The sequence below is a fragment of the Convolutriloba macropyga genome, chromosome 14 (genome assembly GCF_964194025.1).
Source record: "Convolutriloba macropyga chromosome 14, txConMacr16.3, whole genome shotgun sequence".
In the NCBI taxonomy this organism is placed as follows: domain Eukaryota; kingdom Metazoa; phylum Xenacoelomorpha; order Acoela; family Convolutidae; genus Convolutriloba; species Convolutriloba macropyga.
In genome coordinates, this window is record NC_134481.1 from 12,968,452 (window position 1) to 12,989,971 (window position 21,520).

The 21,520-nt window shown below is 35.9% G+C and overlaps 1 protein-coding gene across 1 annotated transcript in view; it reads left to right on the plus strand.

The window, feature by feature from the left end:
- LOC142352992 (RNA-binding protein 28-like) overlaps positions 1–21,520 on the plus strand; it is a 133,119-nt gene that overhangs the window by 103,723 nt on the left and 7,876 nt on the right. Inside the window, exons 5-10 of the mRNA XM_075405161.1 lie at positions 3,891–4,088; positions 4,798–5,056; positions 12,852–12,961; positions 15,911–15,981; positions 20,296–20,452; positions 20,743–20,954. Coding sequence (XP_075261276.1) covers positions 3,891–4,088; positions 4,798–5,056; positions 12,852–12,961; positions 15,911–15,981; positions 20,296–20,452; positions 20,743–20,954 — 1,007 coding nt within the window. The remainder of the gene's footprint in view (positions 1–3,890; positions 4,089–4,797; positions 5,057–12,851; positions 12,962–15,910; positions 15,982–20,295; positions 20,453–20,742; positions 20,955–21,520) is intronic.

The window sequence follows — 21,520 nt, forward strand, 5'->3', positions numbered from 1 at the left end:
GAATTTTCGCCGCTCGATATATTCATCGTAGAGAGTTGAGACTGGTATCATTAGAAAGCTCGTCCAGCGTAGAATATGGAATTAAAAAGATTTTTAATAGCCGCACAGCGATAGCTGGGGCTATTATTGGCCTTCTCTTGGTTTTTTTTTTATTTCGTCGTCATGATTTCTGTTACGACCATATGACGTCACGGCCACTTTTTGTTCATTCGTTCATGCAATTTCAACTGAATTGCATGTGTGACGTCATTTTTCGCTCTTAGTGGAGCGAGTTTTTTTGTTCATGAGCTTGATTAAATTTTTGGTCACATTTGACTTACCCCACTCTCAAAAATGACTTCCTCACTTTGAAATTGACTTTTATTTACTTTAAATCAAAGAGATAAGGTCAAATGGGTGTGTGTCACTCTAAATGAAGGTTATTTGAGATCAGTTAATAGAGGCAGCAATAACTTTACAGATTTTTAATCAAAATATAACAGATCAGCCTTCAATGAAAAGACGAATTTTTTTGGTCCGTCTTTTTTACTGTTTTTTTAGACTGCCGATCTACGAATCTATTGCGGCTAGTTTCTGGCAATCTGCCAGCTATGTTTTTAATTTTCGTTTTCTACGGGGAGTTATCGAGGTTTAAACTTCTGAGAAAAGAAGAGTGAATTCACGTTGTTTTTATTCACATTTTCCGGAATTTTTTGGTCAAAAAATCTGGATAAACTTTTCAAAATTTAGCCTTTTTCATCAAAAACAGCACGAAATAAGCTACTTTAGTCCACTTTGATTAAATTTGCCGACAGTACACCCCCAAACAACACTCATACGATCTTTGTAGACTCAGAGGGGGGGCTATTTCTACTTCAGAGTCCGCTGAGAATGCACTGTAGTTAAAACTTTGCCGTTTTTTGCTAACTTTACTAGTTGACTATCAAAAATGCAGAATTTATTTTGAGTTTTCAACTAACAAATTATCTATATCTACAACATTCGAAAAATCAATTGTTCCTAACGGACAAAAAGTATTAGCAGGGATAGTTTTGGGCCATTCTTGGACTGTTACAATCCAAAAAAAAATCGGGTTGTAATCAGTCGGTGTTATTTTTTTTAAAAAGAAAGAAAGACTTTTTTTAATAATAAAGATCATTTAATAATAATAAATATCAAATCAAAGCTCAGGAGTGATAGGTCCAACCAATTCGCTTGCTAAGCAGCTCCAAGCTAATGCATTTAGTTTTTTAATTGAAAGTTTATGGTTGTTTCTTTTTTTAAAAGTAATTGACTTTTCAATAAATAATGGCTTAATTAACTTTTCCTCTAGTTTTTTCTTAATTTGATCAACTTCCAGCTTAGTGTCAGCAAAGAAAGACTGCTTCTTCTTTCTACTGATTTAACATCTATTCTCGGTTGCAGTTTTAAGCCTGAAGCTATTGTTTTCTGGCTTTGATACTACAAGATTTCAGATTTTTGTTTGTTTTGATATTTGGCAGTTTTTCACGTTTTCTAATTTTGTCACATTATCACATTATTGACAGTTCTCATGTCACCTCATTAGCATTCAGAATAAGGCACAATTGAACATATTAAAATCCTGAAAGATTTACATCATCGTTTTAACGGCCTCGACGCCTCTTTCTTGAAGAAATCAATTGAATTTTTTAATTTTGTCTCTAACTGTCATTTATACTTTGTCGCTTCGGTTGTATGAAATTTCCTGTATAGTGATAGCTTTCATTGGTTTTTCATGGAAGAATAGAAGAACAGATTTTCTGATATTAGTAGATAGCTGATGGCTTTCATGACTTTGAAAACAATGGTTTTCCAAAATTAAAAAAAAAACCTAATTTCGCAATTTTGTTCTTTTTATGTTTCTTTTTGTTACCTAATCTTGTTTGTTAATTACAGGTCAAATATGACATTATGGGTGTCAAGAGAATAAAAGGGATTGGTGTCCCAAAATCTTTTTTTTAAAGAATTTGTTATGACCTTACTGGCTTCGACACCGGTTTTTCACAAAAAAGTAAATTAATTTGATTTTTGTCATATTTTACGTTCTTTTTGTAGATGCGAGAAATATTCTGGATACTTACAGGTCTGGAGGGCTTCCTTTCCATGAATAAATGACCCTATTTAAATAGCTCTTTTTGTAATTAATGCCTTTCATGACATTGAATGTAATTTTGTTTCGAAAAAAAAATTAAAAGTATCACATACTTTAGCACTTCGCTTTTTGTCTACTTGTTACCTAGTCTTACTAATGAATGGCCACGTACTACATTTTAGCTGTTTGAAGAAGGCGCAATCAAATATATTTTGAGTGCCAAAATTTGGCTTGACGGTTTTGACAGCGTTTTCTGGCAAACTTCAATTGAAATTTTGTTTGTTCTTTGTTGTTCTTTTTAGCCGCTTTAAAAATTGAATAAGGACAGGTCCTAATGCCCTTCTATAGAAGTAGTGGTAATCGTAAATTTGTGGTAATATTAATTGATTCCTTATGGTATTTATTACTTTGAAGTTAACTGTTTCAAAAAAATAAGTTAATTTTTTTACTTTACTGTTTTTGTACTTTCTTGTATAATTGTTACCAAACCTTTTTATGGACTGGTCGCATATGTTTTCTGGTGATTTATAAGTTATTTTTGTTTAGTTTTAGGTTTATCTGACGGTATGTTGACTTTGTTATTAAATTTAGTTTTTAAGAGGGACATAATTTTTTGATGTAATTAATGTTTGTTTGTTGTTGTTGTTGTTGTTGTTGTTGTTGTTGTTGTTGTTGTTGTTGTTGTTGTTGTTGTTGTTGTTGTTGTTGTTGTTTGATTTTGCTGTTCGTCTTGACGCGCTTTCTTAATATTGACATATTACAGCACGCGCTTTCTTAATATTGACATATTACAGCAATCTAATGCATCAATTTTTACTCCACTGAGTTATTTGCTTTGGAGGCTATCTTATCGTTCATACAGAATTTTTTGAAAAAGACTTGGGCTTTTTTGGGATTCGCAAAAAATAATTTTTGGGGTTTTCTATCTGTTCCTCATTTGGTAGACAATTATGCCAAAATTGTGGATGGGCGGGGTCGGAACCTTATGTGCCATCGCACATTACCGAGCCGCCTTGTTTTGTTATGTTTTAATGAAATACGAAAGTGTTTGTTTTGTTTTTAAAATACCAATAAGTTTCCATCGACGATTTAGATGTACTGGTTTGAAGAACCCGAGGTTATGATTTCTGAGTACCATTTTTAAGTTTTCACGCTTAAAACAAATGTGGGCTGGCTGGTACTGCAAAAAGAATTGTTTCAAAGTGGGTGGTTTGGTCAGTTGTTAAGTTAAAAAAACCGAAGGCGACTGGATAAAAAACAATTGGATTTTTGTTTTGTTTACTGGACACTGTATCACATATTTGACAAACAAAAACATTTTTTCCGTGAAGTTTGATAGTCCTTCTCTTCAGATAAAGGGTAATGTTCGTCAGCTTTCAATTAAATCCATGTCAGTAATATCGTTCGTTTGAACAGATGTCAATCTGGCTGCATTCAAACAGTAAAATCGGATCTTTACGTTTTGAACCCCCGCCCACCCCCCACCCCCCCCCCCCCCCCCCACGCACCTGCCAAATTTTTACTGTAATTATAATTGCACGTGCTCTGAAACCGGGATGCATAACGTACTGGGGCGGAAAAGATCCGTAAAATCAATATACATGTACTGATCTCGAAATCAAGACTATGTTGAAACGATTTTCAAATACTTTTTTGAAGATCTCTGCATTTTGAATAAGCCTTTTCAAATTTTCAATTTTGATAAATGTTTTTGCAGTTAACGGGCTGTGACTTTTGTGCAGATCTTACTTGTCTCGCTTTGATTCAAATTTGTTGACAATGGTCTGTTCCATTTCAGGTCGAACTTTGGCTGTCGACTTGGCAGTGCCTAAAGATGTTCATGTGAAGCTATGCCAGCACGGAGACAAAACTGATGAAGATGAAAGAGTAGAGGGTGACAACGGAGGAGAGGGCGAAAACTTTGTCATAGACAGAATCGGAGCTGTTGATAAGTGGAATCAAGAGCAGCCCGTAAACAAGAGACGAAGACTAAGTGGTATGTGGCAGAAGTCAAGTAGGGTCTTTCGCATTCAGCTGTCGACTTTCGGATCTATTCTGTTGCCCCCCCCCCCCCCCCCAGCTTAGTGAGCATAAATTTTTTATGACCCTCAGGCGCAGGTGCTATTTTCTTACACAGTAACGTGCTATATAACATATAATTTGTAACTGGGGGGGGGGGGGTCATAAAAAACACGGGGGGGGGGGTGCAGAATAGATCTCGACTTTCTTGGTCTATTGTTGCGACGAACATATGCGACATAAGCAGTAACAGCATATAGCGTGGAGTCTATATACTTCGTAACTACCGTGCAATTTACTTGGCTTTTACCACAATGTATGCAACCCTGCTTTGAATCGATCTGTCGCCCAACCAACGATTTGTGATTTTGATTTGTTTACTTTTCACGTGAACAACATTAACCTCGGGGTGTGGTGGGGTGGGGGTAGTAGACAGTGTTTCGTGTTGTTTTTCGCTGATAATGGTTTGTGTAGCCTAATACGAGTTAGCGAGCATCAGATGTTTTGAATGTATCTCGTCGCCTTGTTGTTGAATTTCGAATATTGTTGTTCACAGGAGTTTTTCTACCTGACTGTCAAAGTTTATTTGGACTTAAACTTTATTGCGAAAGCTTTATTTTAAGCGCTTCAATATCTAATGGGAATTATGTTAGTGTTAGTTTTAAATTTGAACGTCGCTGTTTCAGGTCAATTCGAAACTGGCATGCATGATAATGGTGACGCCGATGATGATGAAGATGACGTGACCTCTGACCTTGAAGAGAGTAACTTCATAGATGGGCAGAATTCTGATCAAGAGGATCACGGTTCGGAAGATATGGATAATGACGAAGACGATGGAAGTTCTGAAGATCAAGATGAGAAGGAGGTGAGACTGGAGAGGGGAAGGGACATTGCTGCCAAGTACAACAATGATGTCAATGAGGGAAAAACTGTATTTGTCAGGTTGTCTGTCCTTTTATCACCGCCAAGAAAAACGAAGCGTGTGATACGGTCTTAATTATAGCTGCGAAGCTGTAAGCTGAGCGAAGCTATATTGCGGTGCTCTTGGTTTTTATTACAATTCAAAGAATTGGAATTGTATTGGGGCGCTGTCTTTTTTTTTTAAGATCTGTTCACACATTTTCAAGATTTTTGAAGTCAAATTGGAGTGGTGATTTTGGTCACGCCGAAACAGGAAATGGAGCGAAAAAGCGAGTGGTTTTGCGGCGTGAATTTTTTTCGCTCTAATTTTAAAGTAGAGTGAGAAAACGGTGTTTGAACAAAAATTCGGTTTCTCGGTAGTGGTTTTTTGTTCACATGCGGCAATTTCACACTGATTTTTACTATTTCTTCGATTTTTTGGATCGGATTTTTTTCTAAATAGTTTTCCCAATCCATTCACAGCTCATTCTTGACCTAGTTTTTTATTAGAAGCAAAATTACATATCTCACTAGTGGTTTTTTGTTCTCCCTAGCAGCATTTTGACACTGATTTTCTGTTTTTTTTTGTTTTTTTTTCATCTGATTTTTTTTAGAAATGGTTTTCCCAATTCACTCATTGTCCGTTATAGGTCTAGTTGTTTGTTAAGTCAATGAAAATTCTTTGAATTGTACGTCAGGACTTGTCCTGCTATGTTTTTTTGTTTCGTCGTCTGACGCTCTTTTTTCGTTTTACATTTGTTCACACAGCAAAGCTGAAAAAGTCAAATTTTCTGAATGACTTCTTCCTCTCACTAACGGCATTTGCGCGCGTGACGTCATTTCTCACTCGCTTTAGCAAAAGTTTTTAGGTTATTTGCGTGATTAGATTTTGATCATACGTGACTTACCTCACTCAATAAAATGACTTTTGCACTTTAAAACTTAAGTTTAATTTGAATTTGTTTAAGGTCAAGGGAACTCATTTGTGCAGTTAAGGTCCCTAATAAGAGGCTTCTGCGGAAAAAATTTTAACAAGCTTTATTAATTTATCGCTGAATGTTTTTTACCTAGTTTTTTTGAGCGGCGTCGATTTTTTTTTTTCAATTTAGATCAGTATCTGTTTCTATCTCGATTATATGGCACGCAGGTCTATTCTTTCGCAGCTATTCCGGCAATCTGCCGGCTATGTTTAATTCCTTGCGAGAACCCTTTTGTCAAGCTACTTAAGATTTATCAAGTTGACTTGAGAAAGTTGAGAAAAAATTTTGACTTGAGAAAGTCTTGCTGAGACATCTCAAACCTGATTTCGTTCACTGGGTAACTAAGCAAAAGTTTTATATCAGATGTGCGCATTTCTCAAAACCCAAATTCGAGTTTTCCTAATTGTTCTGTAGGTATTTTTAATCGCTCTTGAACGAAGTTCATAGCAATTATTGTAAACGTTTGTCTTTTTTATGCAAAGTTTTCGCTTGACGGTTTTGACGTCTCGAGTGACTTTTACACCCTTGACTTTTTGCGTTTCGCGTGATCTAAAATTCTCTCTCAATCACAATTTCAAGCAGCTGAACTCAATTAGAGGCAATTTAATACTTAAAGTCAAATGAAAAGTGCGCCAAAACTGGTGACATTTTCCACTTTAAATCTTAATAGTTGTATATGTTAACCTCTAATGTGGTTATTTGAAGCCCACTATTGAACTTCTTAATCCCATTTAAGCTCCCCCCGACTGAAGCTGGCTGCAATTGATTAGAGCTCCCACTAGTCGTTCGAGAGCAATTCTTTCGACGTTTAGTCGGTCATGTTCGAACGATGAGACGATTGAATAAGGAATAGATTCTAAGCGACAACCTCAAAATGATCATCGCTGTAAATTTTAAAATTGCAAGACTTTTTTATGTGTTAAACTTTCGGTGCCGTGTAAGAGCCGATTGAAAGAGTAGCATTTTTGTTAAAAATAATAAGCGATAAGTTACGATACTTTTTCACAGCCAATTAAAATTGGTTATGAATTAAGACTGGAAAATTTTCAACCAATCATAACCACCGAGTATTTGAAAATTGGAATTTCTTTATTTAACTAGCTACAGAAATCCAAAGTTATTGAAAAAATAAATATCCTGGGCAACAGCAATGCCTCAGCCATGCGACTTGATATGAAATTCTTACAACCGCACATGAGATCAATTTGCCCAAATAACTTCTTTTCATGCCAATTACGTAACTGTTTCGGGTAATTAAATGCAATTTTCTGCTCTCGTTGTTTCTTTATAACGTTGGCTATCTTACACGTAATCAAAATGTCCGCCAAATTTCATCCACTTGGAATTTTGTTCTTTATTGGTTACTACGTGAGTATGAGTGAACAAATGCAGTGCAAAATCTAACGCAAAAATTGGATATTTAGTACTACAAAAATTATATAAATAAGTACCAAAATTTATTACCACTTATCGTATTTCGCTATATGAGAGAAGTTATTCAAAGTCAAATCAACAATTTTTGTAGCTATTCGTTTAATTGTTCTCAAATGAAGTTTGTAGCAATTATACTAGCCCTGCTGGTTTGGCAATTTTTTGTTCCACCAGCTTTTCGACTGACAATTTTTTCTTCTGACCATCAGACTATTCGTCCTCAAGAACTGTATAAACGGGTGAAGCTCGGATGGCCTTAAGTTATCTTGGAGCTTTAAGGCTTTCTAGTTTCTAATTATCCGATTCGCCCAAATTATTTGGTAAAATTGCCAATCTTGAAAAATTGCCTGTCATTTTGACCTGACATTTTTGAAAACTTTGCTTACGACCAAATGAGAAGAACAGAACATACAAAAAAGTGGACTTCTGATGAATAATAATTTATTTTTGTTAATTACTCTCTATCGAAATTTGAAGCAATTATTGTAAACATGTGTACTGTTTTTATGCAAAATTTTTGCTTGACCGTTTTTGTGCTTCTGTTCTAGGACATTCTTTAGCTTCTTAAGTGACCTTTTCTTGCTCAAGTTTTGCCATTTTTGAGTGGTCTAAATTGTTCTAATTCTGAAATAAAGTTTGTTGCTAGTATAAAAGTGATTGTGAGCGATCGAGAATCAAAGGCATTGTAGCTTAGTGGTTAAGATGGCAGACTGTTATCTTGGAGGTCCGGGGTTTGAACCCTAGTCGAGTTGTTTTTGGCACCTATCCCGCTGTAACTTAAATCGTCCCGCCTGTGGTTCGAGAGCAATTCCAACGTTAGTTTTGGCGTCGATGGTAACGCAACCACCTGGAGAGTGCATCATTTCTAAGAGCAGCGCAATGTTTGATTATTTATTTACATCCTTTTCTAAATAAGAAGCACGTATTTTCTAGAAATTGCGTATTATTCGTATGATTTTGAAATGCTTAGTCTAAGTTGTTGATTGCCGCTCTCATTTTCTGATTTCTGACGGCTATTATAGTACTGTATTTGTACGCGGTCTTTTTAAAGATCTGTTCACGCCTCTTGCACTTTTGGTGGAGAGGTTCAATGAGAAGTCACATTTAGAGTAGTGATTTTAATCACGCTGGAGTAGTAAAGGGAGCAAAAGTTTCAGTAGTTCAAGGACGTGAAGTGCTTTTTGAGTGCCTTAAAATTGGAGTGAGAATTGGATTTTATAACAAGTTTTTGCGTTTTTGAGTTTTATTCATTTGCGACAATTTCAATTCTGTTTAAAAAGATAATACCCCACGAATGCTATTGCTACTATGGGCAGCTAATATTTTGTGACCTAAACACTATTTGGTTTCAGAAAGATAACTAAATATTTGGGTTTAACAGTTTTTCCGGTCTTTGCGTTGTTGTACTGCATAATTCCAATAAAAATGGATTAAATTGGCTTCCACTTTTCTAATGATACATTGATGAACCGTTTGAAATTTTTTGTGGATATCATTTGTTTTAGATAAATTTTAGAGAATTTTTAAATCTTTCCTTCAGTTGCAACCATTGTCTGTTTGTTCCTGGGTGGAAATAAAGATGTTACACCATCTCTCAGCGTTGAATGGTATGATCTTGTCAATTGCTCTAATTTGTGAATGCTTATTTTAAATCAATTTCTTGTCACTGTTTCAATTGTTTTTGTTTTGCCAAGATTTCTGTTTTTATTATTTTATTGTATTTTTCTCATTGGTTCTCCTTGTCTTTAAAACCAGTAGTTTAAGGTAGTTGTATATGTCTGTTTCTACAAAACCGAAGTGTGATTGGTTGTATGGCTTGTTGTTGTTATTATTTGTTTTGATAATTTTGGCAACACTTGTTTGAAAAAAAAATATTTTAAAAAATTTTTCCCAGGCATTCTATTCTGTTGTTTACTTTCGCGTATTTTAGGCCATAAGCTTAATTTTTAAAAGTAGCTTCTCCATATTTTGAGATAATTAGGTTGTTAGTCCATTCAATTCTGTGGATTGCATTTCTGGACTTGCCCTCCTCGGTTTTTTGAAGTCAAATTGGCAAAGTGATTTTGGTCACGCCGAAATAGGTAGTGAAGCGAAAAGCGAGTGGTTTTGTGGCCTGAATTTTTGACACTCCTATTTCAAAGTAGAGTGAAAAAACGCTGTTTGAACAAAAATTCGCTTTCTAGATTTTGGTTTTTTTTTGTTCACATGTGGCAATTTGACTTTTTGCAGTTTTTTGATAATTTTTTTTCAAGTTAACTTCCCAGTCAACTTATTGTCCATCCTAGGTCTAGTATTTTTTCTGGTTCGTGAAAGTTCTTTGTATTGTTTGTATTGTGTCAGGACTTATCCTGCTATGGTTTTTATTTTGTGGAACAAAAATTGGTTTTGCTTTGCTATAGTTCACAGCTTGTTCAAAATTTTTTTGCGAATTGTTTGTTTTTTTGTAGGCTAGTTTTACGCTTCTCTCGTTCTACCCGGTGCTTTTATGCTGCAGTTTTTCAGCTAAATAAGCGGTAATCCACAGTTAGTGTTCAAAAAACAAAATCAAATTAGAACTGGATAAACCCATAAAGTCCAATTTTAGATGCCTGTTACTTACTCTGTTCTTTTAACTCTTAGTTATCATCTCTAATGCTTATTGGTATTGATAATAGCCCCGTGTCTTCTAATTAGGAAACAGGAGTATGTCCACCTACAAAATGACTTCAAAATTGTTCCCTCGTTAAAAATTTGTTTGTACAAAAACGTTTCTTTTTTTACAATTCAAACAATTTGAATTGTACTGTTAGGGGCGCTGTCTTTTTTCAGATCTGTTCACTCATTATATGTTTTTAGGAGGTCACGCCCAAACTGGAGTTCAGCGAAAAAGCGAGTGGTTTTGCGGTTTGAAATTTTTTTGCTCTAATGTCAATGTAAAGGTGAAGGCAGTAAAACTGTTTTTGAACAAAAATTCGCTTTCTAGCTTGTGGTTTTTTGTTCACATGCGGCAAAGGTGACTTTGAGATTTACTGTTTTTTTCTCGATTTTTTTCATTGTTTTTTTCTGAATGATTTTTTCAATACATTAATAGTCCATTTTAGGTCTAGTTTTTTGTTCAGTCAATAAAATTCTTTGAATTGCTTCGGGTTTTGTCATGCTAGGTTTTTTTCTTTTTATTCTTTCAATCCCAATCGGGATTATGGGAATCAATGTTGGCTTTTTTCGCGCAATGTTTCGGGTATATTGTTCTGTAGCAACACCACCTAGGTGTCAGCAGCATCATGTGAATACAATTCCCCTAACGTTTTTTTTTTTCACCGAAGTACTGCTCTCTCTGATTTTTTTCCACTGAAGTGTTAGTTTTGTCATCGATATTTCTATTGATGATAAAAAATTGTCGTTACAAATATTACTTGAAAACATTACTTGAAAAATATTACTTTTTCATCTTCTCAGCCGGCTATTATAGCGCTCCTATTTTTACAATTCAAAGAATTTGAATTGTATTGGGGCGCTGTTTTTTTTAAGATCTGTTCACACATTTTCATGATTTTTGAAGTCAAATTGGAGTAGTGATTTTGGTCACGCCGAAACAGGAAATGGAGCGAAAAAGCGAGGGGTTTTGCGGTGTGAAGTTTTTTCGCTCTAATTTTAAAGTAAAGTGCGAAAATGGTGTTTGAACAAAAATTCGGTTTCTCGGTAGTGGTTTTTTATTCACATGCGGCAATTTCACTCTGATTTTTACAGTTTTTTCGATTTTTTGGATCGGATTTTTTTAAATGGTTTTCTCAATCCGTTCACAGTCCGCTCTAGGTCTAGTTTTCTGTTTAGTCAATGAAAATTCTTTGAATTGTACGTCAGGACTTGTCCTGCTATGTTTTTTTTAAGATCTGTTCACACGTTTTCATGATTTTTGAAGTCAAATTGGAGTAGTGATTTTGGTCACGCCGAAACAGGAAATGGAGCGAAAAAGCGAGGGGTTTTGCGGTGTGAAGTTTTTTCGCTCTAATTTTAAAGTAGAGTGAGAAAACGGTGTTTGAACAAAAATTCGTTTTCTCGCTAGTGGTTTTTTTGTTCACTTTGATTTTTACTGTTTCGATTTTTTGGATCGGATTTTTTTCTAAATTGTTTTCACTATCCATTCATAGTTCATTCTAGGCCTAGTTTCTTGTTTGAACCAAATTCCCATTTCTCGCTAGTGGTTTTTTTGTTCACATGCTGCATTTTGACATTCATTTTTTCTTTTTTTTAAATTTTTTGATCTGATTTTCTCATTTGATGGTTTTCTCAATTCACTCATAGTCCATTCTAGGTATAGTTTTTCTGTTTACTCAATGAAAATTCTTCGTCGAACAAAAAAATGTTTCGCTTTACCTCATTTTGCCGCATTTTCAACGTTTTGCGTGAAATCTTTTTGACTTCTCTAGGCTAGTTTCTCTCTTCTCTCATTCTGCTAAAAGTGATTTTGAACATCAGTTGCTCAGCAAAGCAATTGAAAATGAACAGAGTCAGTATAGAAATTGAAGTCAGAAATAGAAACGGGATAAACCCATAAAGCCCAATTTTAGATGCCCGTTATTTGAACGTCGTTCCTATAAGTATTAGTTACCTCTCTCGAATGCTTATTGGTATTGATAGTAGCCCCTGTAGCCTCTCTCTAAGAAACAGAAGTATTTTTAACTAAGAAATGCCATCAAAATAAATTGGACTTAAAAAATGTTACAAAATTTTTTTTCATTATCTATTCTTTCAATCCCAATCATGCTTATTGGAATCAACGGCGGCTATTTTCCGGCAATCTGCCGGGTATGTTGCGATTTTTCGCTGGATCAATTTTCCTTCTGATCCATTTGACTTTTCTTCCTCAAAAACGGGATAAACAGTTCGCGTCCAGTGGGCATTAAGTTCTCTTAGAGGCTTCTAGCTCACTAGTCTCCAAGTATGCGATTAACGGAAACTGTTTTCGAGACTTATACTCATGGTGTGAAGAGCGGCTCCTAGAGGTTGCATATCAGCCCCCCTCACTGCACCCCCCCCCCCCCCCCCCGAATCTCCACCCCCTGCACATCGTTCCGGCCGTAAGGGCCTCTTCCATCCAAAGAGCCCCTTCCACCTTCAATTAAGCTAAAGCTAGCCTCACTAAACCGTGGTTAGCTACTGAAGAAGCCAACCGGTCGCCGATCGTTTGAGAGCAATTCGCCCAACATTAGCCGGTTATGTTCTTATGATAGCACTCATGTTTTTTTCCGATGAACAAATCGAGAGTTTGTAATTGAGAACAAAAAGCTGGACTTCATTATTTGAAGTCGGAACATTTAATACAAATTTTTCTTCTAACGTTAATTTAATTTTCAATCAAAATCTGTGCTCAGATAGAAAAATATACATTTTTTAACAGCTAAATAATTTCAGATGATAGATTGCATCTAAGATGTTTCGTATTTCAGGAACTTGCCGTTCAGGGCGGGAGATAAAGAGCTGAAAGAGATCTTCTCTCGCTTCGGAAATGTGCTCCTGGCCAAAGTTGTCATTGATCGGGAAACTGAAGAGTCAAGAGGTGCTTTGTACTCAGTTTATTAATTGCTCTCAAATCAGCTTGGAGCATCTGTTTTTCTCATAGGTGTTTTATCAAATGGATATTACTTTTTATTGAGACGCAGGATATACCGTCAAAGCCCGGTATGTTAGGAAATAGTTTAATTAATTCCTCTCGAACGAAGTTTAACAATTATATTAGTTCTGTGGTCCTTTTTTGCTATTTTTCGCTCAATCAATTTTTAGTCTGACGCTCGAATTTTTGTCCTCAAAATCGGGATAAACAGGTAATTCCCGGAGGACGGCCTCAAATCTCTGAGTGAATTGTCGTCCTGGGATAAACTGGTAGCGCCCCGAGGGTATTAAATGTCTGTTGTGCTCTAAGAGCTTTACAAGTGTCTAAGTAAACATTTTACCAAAACTGTTCAGGTGTAATTTAATGATTTGAAGGGCAAGTTTTGGAACTCCCCCATTCATCCCACTTGCAACCCGCCTCTGCACACATTTCAACGCCCTTCGGAATCCACACTCACCCCCCCCCCCCCCCCCCCCCCACTCCGCTCACTTGATAGCAATTCCTCCGACGCTAGTCCGGTTGTTTCTTTTTTTTTGTTATTTGTTAAATGTTAAGAGTCAATTTCTTTCACATGTGTGCGTTTGTTTGACATCATTTGCAGTTTCCATATTTTCACAAATAATTTGACTCGATTTCACTAGAAAAATTGAATGTTTACTAGTCTGTTATTAAACTTCTTGGGTTTTTCAAGTTTTAATCTTTGTGTTTAGTGGAATTGGTGATCACTGTTTTCTGTTGGCTTGCTTTCCAAAATGGTTTATGAAACAAACTTTTTCGAGACGAGTGAAAGACATCAGTGAAGTGTTCTACGCTCTCATCCGCATTGTTTTGTAGAACTCAATTTAGCTTTGTAAAATGCTATTTAGGGTGGCGAATTTGCTGACAGTTTTTGGTTGCTTCATAAAATGACAGGTGGATGGTTTTTCGAAAAATCAGCTGTCATGCATTGCTATTGAGTTCTGAAAGGTGGAGTCTTTTCATATTTAAGACCTTTTGTTTACTGTTTGTTTTTCCACTAATCATTAGATATCGTAGTAATAACTCAACACAACATTAAAAAATACGGTGTTGTTTTTAATTACTCTTGAACGAAGTTTTAGGCAATTATTGTAAACAGGTCTGTTTATGAAAAAATTTCCCTTGACTGTTTTTACTTTTACGCTCTTGACTTTTTGTGGTTTGCGTAATCTAAATTTCTCTCTCATTCGCAATTTTAAGCGACTGAATATTCAAGCAGTTTACTGCGAAAAGTCAAATGAAAAGTGCGCCGAAATCGGTGTCATTTCACTTTAAATATTAGCAGTGGTATTATATGATAACCTATAATGACGTCATTTGAAGCACCCTCTTAGTGAATTTAGTATCCCCCCCGACACACACACACACACACACACACACACACACACGGACTGAGGCAGGCTGTAATAGATTCGATCTTCCACCACCCGTTCAAGAGCACTTTTTCCGATGTTTACCGGTTCTTATTGATCGCTTTCAAATAATGTTTGTAGCAATTATATTTGGTCATGCGGTCTTTTTGACGACTCAAAGATTAGTATTGATATTCTTCCATGTTTTAAACAATTTTATTCATGACTTGAACATTGGCTATTTTATCTTTTTTTTGTCATTTTAATATCCGCCGTCAGCTTCTCAAACGGGTATTATTTAGGCGCTCTCCTTTTTACAGTTCAAAGAATTTGAATTGTCTTTTTTAAGATCTGTTCGCACATTTTCATGATTTTTGACGTCAAATTGGAGTAGTGATTTTGTTCACGCCGACACAGGAAGTGGAGCGAATAAGCGAGTGGTTTGCGGCAGGAAATTTTTCGCTCCCATTTTAAAGTAGAGTGAGAAAACGGTGTTTGAACAAAAATTCGTTTTCTCGCTAGTGGTTTTTTTGTTCACTTTGATTTTTACTGTTTCGATTTTTTGGATCGGATTTTTTTCTAAATTGTTTTCACTATCCATTCATAGTTCATTCTAGGCCTAGTTTCTTGTTTGAACCAAATTCCCATTTCTCGCTTGTGGTTTTTTTTTCACATGCTGCATTTTGACATTGATTGTTTCTTTTTATTTTTTCGATCTGATTTTTTTAGAAATGGTTTTCCCAATTCACTCATAGTGCGTTCTAGGTCTAGTTTTTTGTTTTGTCAATGAAAATTCTTTGAATTGTACGTCAGGACTTGTCCTTCAATGTATTGAATACGGTCAATGTCAAAAGATTAAAATCAAATGAAACGGGATAAACCGATAAAGCCCGGTCATTAAGTCATAGTGCATTGGGTTATCAAAGTTCATTAGAGCGATTGTTAGCTGATATTGGTATTAAGCTCAATACCCTTCAGTTTAGAAGCTGAATTAGTTATAGGTTTAGAATCTAACTGAAACTGCACATTGAATTAGAACAATTTTTGAAACTGAGGAAAAGTTTTTGTCAACTTCTATCTCCTTTTTTTCTTTTTCTGTTTCAATCCCAATGTGCGTCTAGCGCGTCAACGGCGGTTATTTTCCGGCAATCTGCCGGCTATGTTTGAACGTTGTCTGTTTAGAACGTTGACTTTGTTTCGAATATTCTTCTTTAACACTAGCTTAGTTTGCAACATTACCTAGAGTAATTAGGAATATTTGGTGATATTCAAGGCTGAAAGGTCTTCAACTCTTCTTTGCATAACAGTCCCTCCTCCATGTTCAAACTACAGACAAACCCCATCTGTACCCTATTTACTTCTAATTAATTTGACTCAAGTTCATCAGAAACCTATTAACATTGCTACCATCCATTTGTATCCCTTGCGTTTGTTTGCAAGATTATACCAGACCAGAAGATTTCGATGAGCCGTAATTAAATGGCAGAAAAAGTCTTAGTAGTATCATGAACGACTTTGGTTTTAGGAACTGGTTTTGTGAAGTACGAGACTCTGGATGCTGTCAAATATTGCCTGGAGAGACTGAAAAGTACCACTGTTAGTAATCATTGTCAATAGCTAAATTCTACTTTTTATGTGCTTTATTCGAGGGATCTAGACAGTTTTAGATTTCGATTTTATACACTTATGTGCTATATTCAAGTGATCATCGCTTACGGCATGATATCTAAGACGGCAAAAATATGAATTTGCATTTCGAGTTTCCAAATTAAGCAACAACATGAAGGAATATCAGCTGTGCTTATGCAGGTTCTTCAGCTGAGTTAGAATGAATATTGCTTTGCTAAGTATAATGCCTGTTCTTTTTTCAAATAGTTTTGCGTATATTCTCTTCAAATGAAGCTTGGATTTCAGTGATAGTAAAAGTAGAGCAAAAACGCAGTTGTCGTTGGAATCAACTTTGTAGAAATATTTCGATTAACATTGTAGTTGAATACTTTTTTAAATTTCCAAGAATTTGAATCGTATTGCGGCGCTGTCTCTTACTACTCGGAGAGGAGTATTGGAGACATGTCTTTTTAATAGCCGCACAGCGATAGCTGGGGCTATTATTGGCCTTCTCTTGGTTTTTTTTACAATTCAAACAATTTGAATTGTATTGGGGCGCTGTTTTTTAAGATGTGTTCACACAGTTTTCAATGACTTTGATCTTTCAAAACGGGATAAACAGGTAAAACCCAGCCAACATTAAGTTTCATTAGAGGCCCAAAGTGAGCTTCAGTAGTCCTTCAAGTGTTTAGAGTGGTGGAGCTGCTGAGATGGCCTTAATTAAAGGTTAAAAGGTCATTTGTAGGAGTTTTTGGGCTCAAAATGTTGCAATTTTTCATGTTTTTTGTGATTTTTTTTATTTGTTTTGTTTTAGTCTTACGTTGAAGTTAAAATAATGAAGGCCTTTTGCGAGACAAAACAACTTGTTATGACCATTTTATGAGCTATATGTTTTGTTACTACAAATACAAACATGCAAAATGATACTAATTTTTGCAATTTTTTTCAAGTTTTTCGAAAATTTTTGTCATTTTTTGAGTTTTTCCAGCTTCAGGGGCCAGGACATGTCCTTTGTGGTTTGACAATAGAGCACTGCATGGCTTGTAGTAACAATGGATTGGTTTTCAACATTTTAATGTCTCGAAATTTGGCATTTTTCAATATAAAATTTGCAATTTCTTCAAGGTTTCCTAAAGTTTTTATCAATTTTTGATGTTTGACCATCCTCAAGTGCCAGAAAACCTATTACACACTCTGAGAAACAATTTACTTCGTGGTTGCTGGCTTCAATGGATTTGTTATCAACAAATTAGCTTTTGAATTTTAGAAATTTTTTGATAAAATTTGCAATTTTCAAGTTTTTTCAAAACAGTTGTCTTATATAAAGTTTTTCTTGCCTCAGTAGCCAGCTAACCTCATCCAGGGTTTGTGTGGGTCTAATATGTTATTAGATAGCTGCTAGGGGGCAATTGAACGGTTTTCAACATTTTAATAGAACGATTTTGAAATTTGAGATTTTTTCTAAAAGTTATTGCCTATCGATCTTTGAGCCAATGAGTTTTTTAATGCTTGGAATTGGGTTAATTGTTAGCCTTTAGACACAATTAAGTGATTCTGAAGATATTAGTATCACAATTTTCACCAAATTTTGCAATTGATTTCATTTTTTATATTTTGCGGTCATTTTTGAGTTAATCGATCTTCAAGGGCCAATGAATTTTTTCAGGTCATGCAGATATAATACTGGACCGATTTTAAAAGCAAAAAATGGTCTTAAACATATTTTTGAAATAGGTATTTTTAAAGGGATGAAATTTTGCCTATGTGAAAAAGCTTCATGAGTTTTAGTAATGATAATATTTTCATTTTGTTTGTTTGATTGTTTTAGTTTCTCAATTTTTGAGATGATTTTGTTTTTGTTTTGGCTGGCTTTGTTCAATTGATCTGCTGATCAGGTAGAGTACATCTAAATTTTTAATTCATTTTTTTTCGTCGTCATGATTTTTGTTACGACCATATGACGTCACAGCCACTTTTTGTTCATTCGTTCATGCAATTTCAACTGAATTGCATGTGTGACGTCATTTTTCGCTCTTAGTGGAGCGAGTTTTTTTGTTCATGCGCGGGATTAAATTTTTGGTCACACTTGACTTACCTCACTCTCAAAAATGACTTCCTCAATTTGAAATTGACTTTTATTTACTTTAATTCAAAGAGATAAGGTCAAATGGGTGTGTGTCACTCTAAATGAAGGTTATTTGAGATCAGCTAATAGAGGCAGCAATAACTTATACAGATTTTTAATCAAAATATAACAGATCAGCCTTCAATGAAAAGACGAATTTTTTGGTCTGTCTTTTTTACTGTTTTTTTAGACTGCTGATCTACGAATCTATTGCGGCTATTTTCTGGCAATCTGCCAGCTATGTTTTAAATAATTCTCTGGAGTGAAGTTGACGCGAGAAGTGAAACGCGTGAAAAAAGATGTTTTACTGCTGATCAATTGTGAAGTTTGAAGCGAAAAGAGTGGTTGTTCATTGATACTGAGAGGGGGATATTTTATGTGCAGGAAAGAAGGTTTTTTATGTGCCTTATTTGTTATATGAGGAAATTATCAAAATTTCTGTTTTTTGTATTAGGGCTTTTTTATTGTTACTTAGCTTCAGATTGCGTCATGATATTTGCGTTATTGCAATGGCTGGTTTTCTGACAAAGATGACTCGTGATTTTTTTCACGCCGAAACACAATGGAGCGGCGAAACAAGTAATTTTGGGAAACAAAATTGATTATAAAATTACAAGAGCCTGGTAGCCCAGTGCTTAATGCTTCTGTCGAGAACTGCAGAGTTCGGGGGCCTAGTCGGATTTTTGTACCCCTAAAGAAAAATATATTCAGGCTACAATCCCTGGGTTTAATCATATATCAATATCACTCCGAATCTGACCTTTAGGAATCTTGATAATAACAGAACAGGTGTTCAATTTATCTATCTTTATTCGCTTTTCTCGACGGTCAAGGAGGTCTACTGCGTCTTTTTCCGGCAATCTGCCATCTATGTTACTAAATGTTCTTCCGAATCAATTTTTAGTTCTTCCGAATTTTTAGTCATTTCTATTTCTATTTGTCTAGTTAATGAAAATTCTTCGAATTGAAGTCCAAAATGTGTCCTGCTATGTTTAATAACTATCTTTCATTAACTGCTCGCGAGATTGAAAAAGTAAAAAGCATGAACCTTTTAATTGCTCTCAAACTTAATTTTGTAGCCATTATATTAGTCCTGTTGGTCTTTTTTAATGCAATTTTTTGTTTGACCGATTTTTCGTCTGACCCATTTGACTTTTCGCCCTCAAAAACGTGATAAACAGGTCACGCCCAGTGGGCATTAAGTTCTCTTAGAGCCTTTCAGCTCACTAGTCTCCAAGTTTGCGATTTACAAACTCTTTTGGAGACTTATACTAATGATGTGAAGGGTGGTTCTTAGAAGTTGACCCTCTCCCCCCACATTAGCCCCCCCACCCATTTCACCCCCATTCCACACCCCTGCACATCGTTCAGGCCTTAAGGGCACCGTGCAGCCGACGACAAAAACCCCCACCCCTCCCCCCTCCACTGTTGTCCCCATCAGCAACCCCCCCCCCCCCCCCCGCTGCGCTCACCTCGTGCCCCTTAGTTAAGCTAAAGCTAGCCTCACTAAAAGGTAGCTAGCTACTGACAAAGCCAACCGCTCACCCGTCGTTTGAGAGCAATTCGCCGGACTTTAGAGGGTTATGTTTCTTTTTTCAGCACTGGTTGAACTCAATTTGTCCAAGTGTTCTGTTGTGTCGGGGATTCAAAGCAGTCGCAAATACTGTCAAGATTCCAAATGTGGGCATTTCTTATAACCCATTCTTGTTCTTGTTCCTTGAGAATTTATTGGTCTAACCAAGGTTAAATTGAAGAGGTGGAGCATCTTGTCAAACTTGTCTTTTGCGCAATTTACATGACGTTATTCTCTCTCAACCTTCTAACATGTGTGTAGTTAATTGCTCTCAAACCAAGTTTGTGGCAACTAACTGTTTTTTGTCTGACCAACAAATTTTGACCTTCCGTCCTCAGAGACAGAGATAAACAGTAATGCTTGCGGGCGTTAAATCTCTGTGCAGTTATCTAAGAGCTTTAGTAGGCTCTAAGGATGCTATTCACAGGAACTGCCGAGTAGATGTAATTTATTGTTTTTTGAGTTTCGGAATGTCTCGCAATGTCAAGACAGGTTCCTTAGCTTAAGCTATTTGCTATCATGGGCAACCCCTCCTTCAGTCGGTTGAGAGCAATTTGTCCGACGTTAGTCGGTTATGTTCTGATGTCAGTGTGTTTGATAACAGGGAGTGATAATGGAGCGACGTCGTTTGAAAGCAGTAGTGGCGCTGTCGCGAGAGGCTTCTGAGAAACAGGCAGAAGAAAACCGAAAGAGGAAAGAATTGGGCAAAATGGTGAATGACAAACGCAACCTACACTTGGCAAGAGTGGGTCTTATCAGAGGTATCATCTAACAAATAAATAAACAAATTGGTTAGGAAAAAAAGTGATTAAAGTAATGTCCTTGTACAGCTTAAGTAAAGATCGGCTAAAATTACATGGAACATTTGAAGGACTATAAGAGGCCATGGTGTTAATCGCTATTTAGCGGCTCGAGCGAAATTTGCTGAATATTCCATTTAAGTTAAATGGAATCTTTTAGAGTACACAATGTTTAATAGAATCTTTAACGAACGAAAACCATATTTTTGGGCTGAATAATCTCATGTGACAAAGAGTTGCAAATTGCTTAGGCGATGCAGTGATGAAGATGTCCAAACACGATCTTCAACTGAGAGACAGAGTTGAGAGAGTGAAGAAATCGAAGCTGAAAAACTCAAACATTGTTGTGTCCCAGACTAGGATTTGTATTCACAATGTGCCCAAACAGATGGTGGACAAGGAACTAAGGAGTATCTGCATGGAGGCGGCTGGTGGTATAAATAGTGGAACTCAAATCCAGGAAGTAAGTGAGGCTATAAATGCTTCAATTCACCCGATATTGTTATTTATGATAACAAAATAGTAATAAATTATAACTTAGAAAATTATCATGGGAACTTATTTAACCCTGTCTTAAAGTTAATACTTGCGAACCAATTTTGTACCAATTGTTTAGGTTCGCTTGTTATTACAATCCAAAGAATTTGGATTGCATTGGTGCTCTGTCTTGTAAGATATTTTCACCTTTTTCATGACTGAGCTTTTGAAACGGGATAAACAGGTGAAGTTCGGTAGGCATTAAGTTGCAATAGAGGATCTCAGTTGGCTTGAGTAGTCTTTTAGATGCTTAATGTGCTGAACATGTTGAAAGGGGCGAATGTCAGGTTTTGCTGTTTTCTTTAATTTTAATATAGATTTTTTGATGGTCTGTCATAGTTTAATTGGCATTTGTGCTATCGAAAATGGGTTGATGCTAATGTGTTTGTCTTTTTCTGTGTACGCCAACTTTTGCTGAGTCAAGGCTTGTTGCTGATGTTTTCATTTCAGTTATGTATTCAGTTATGTTTTCAGTTATGTATTCAACTTTTA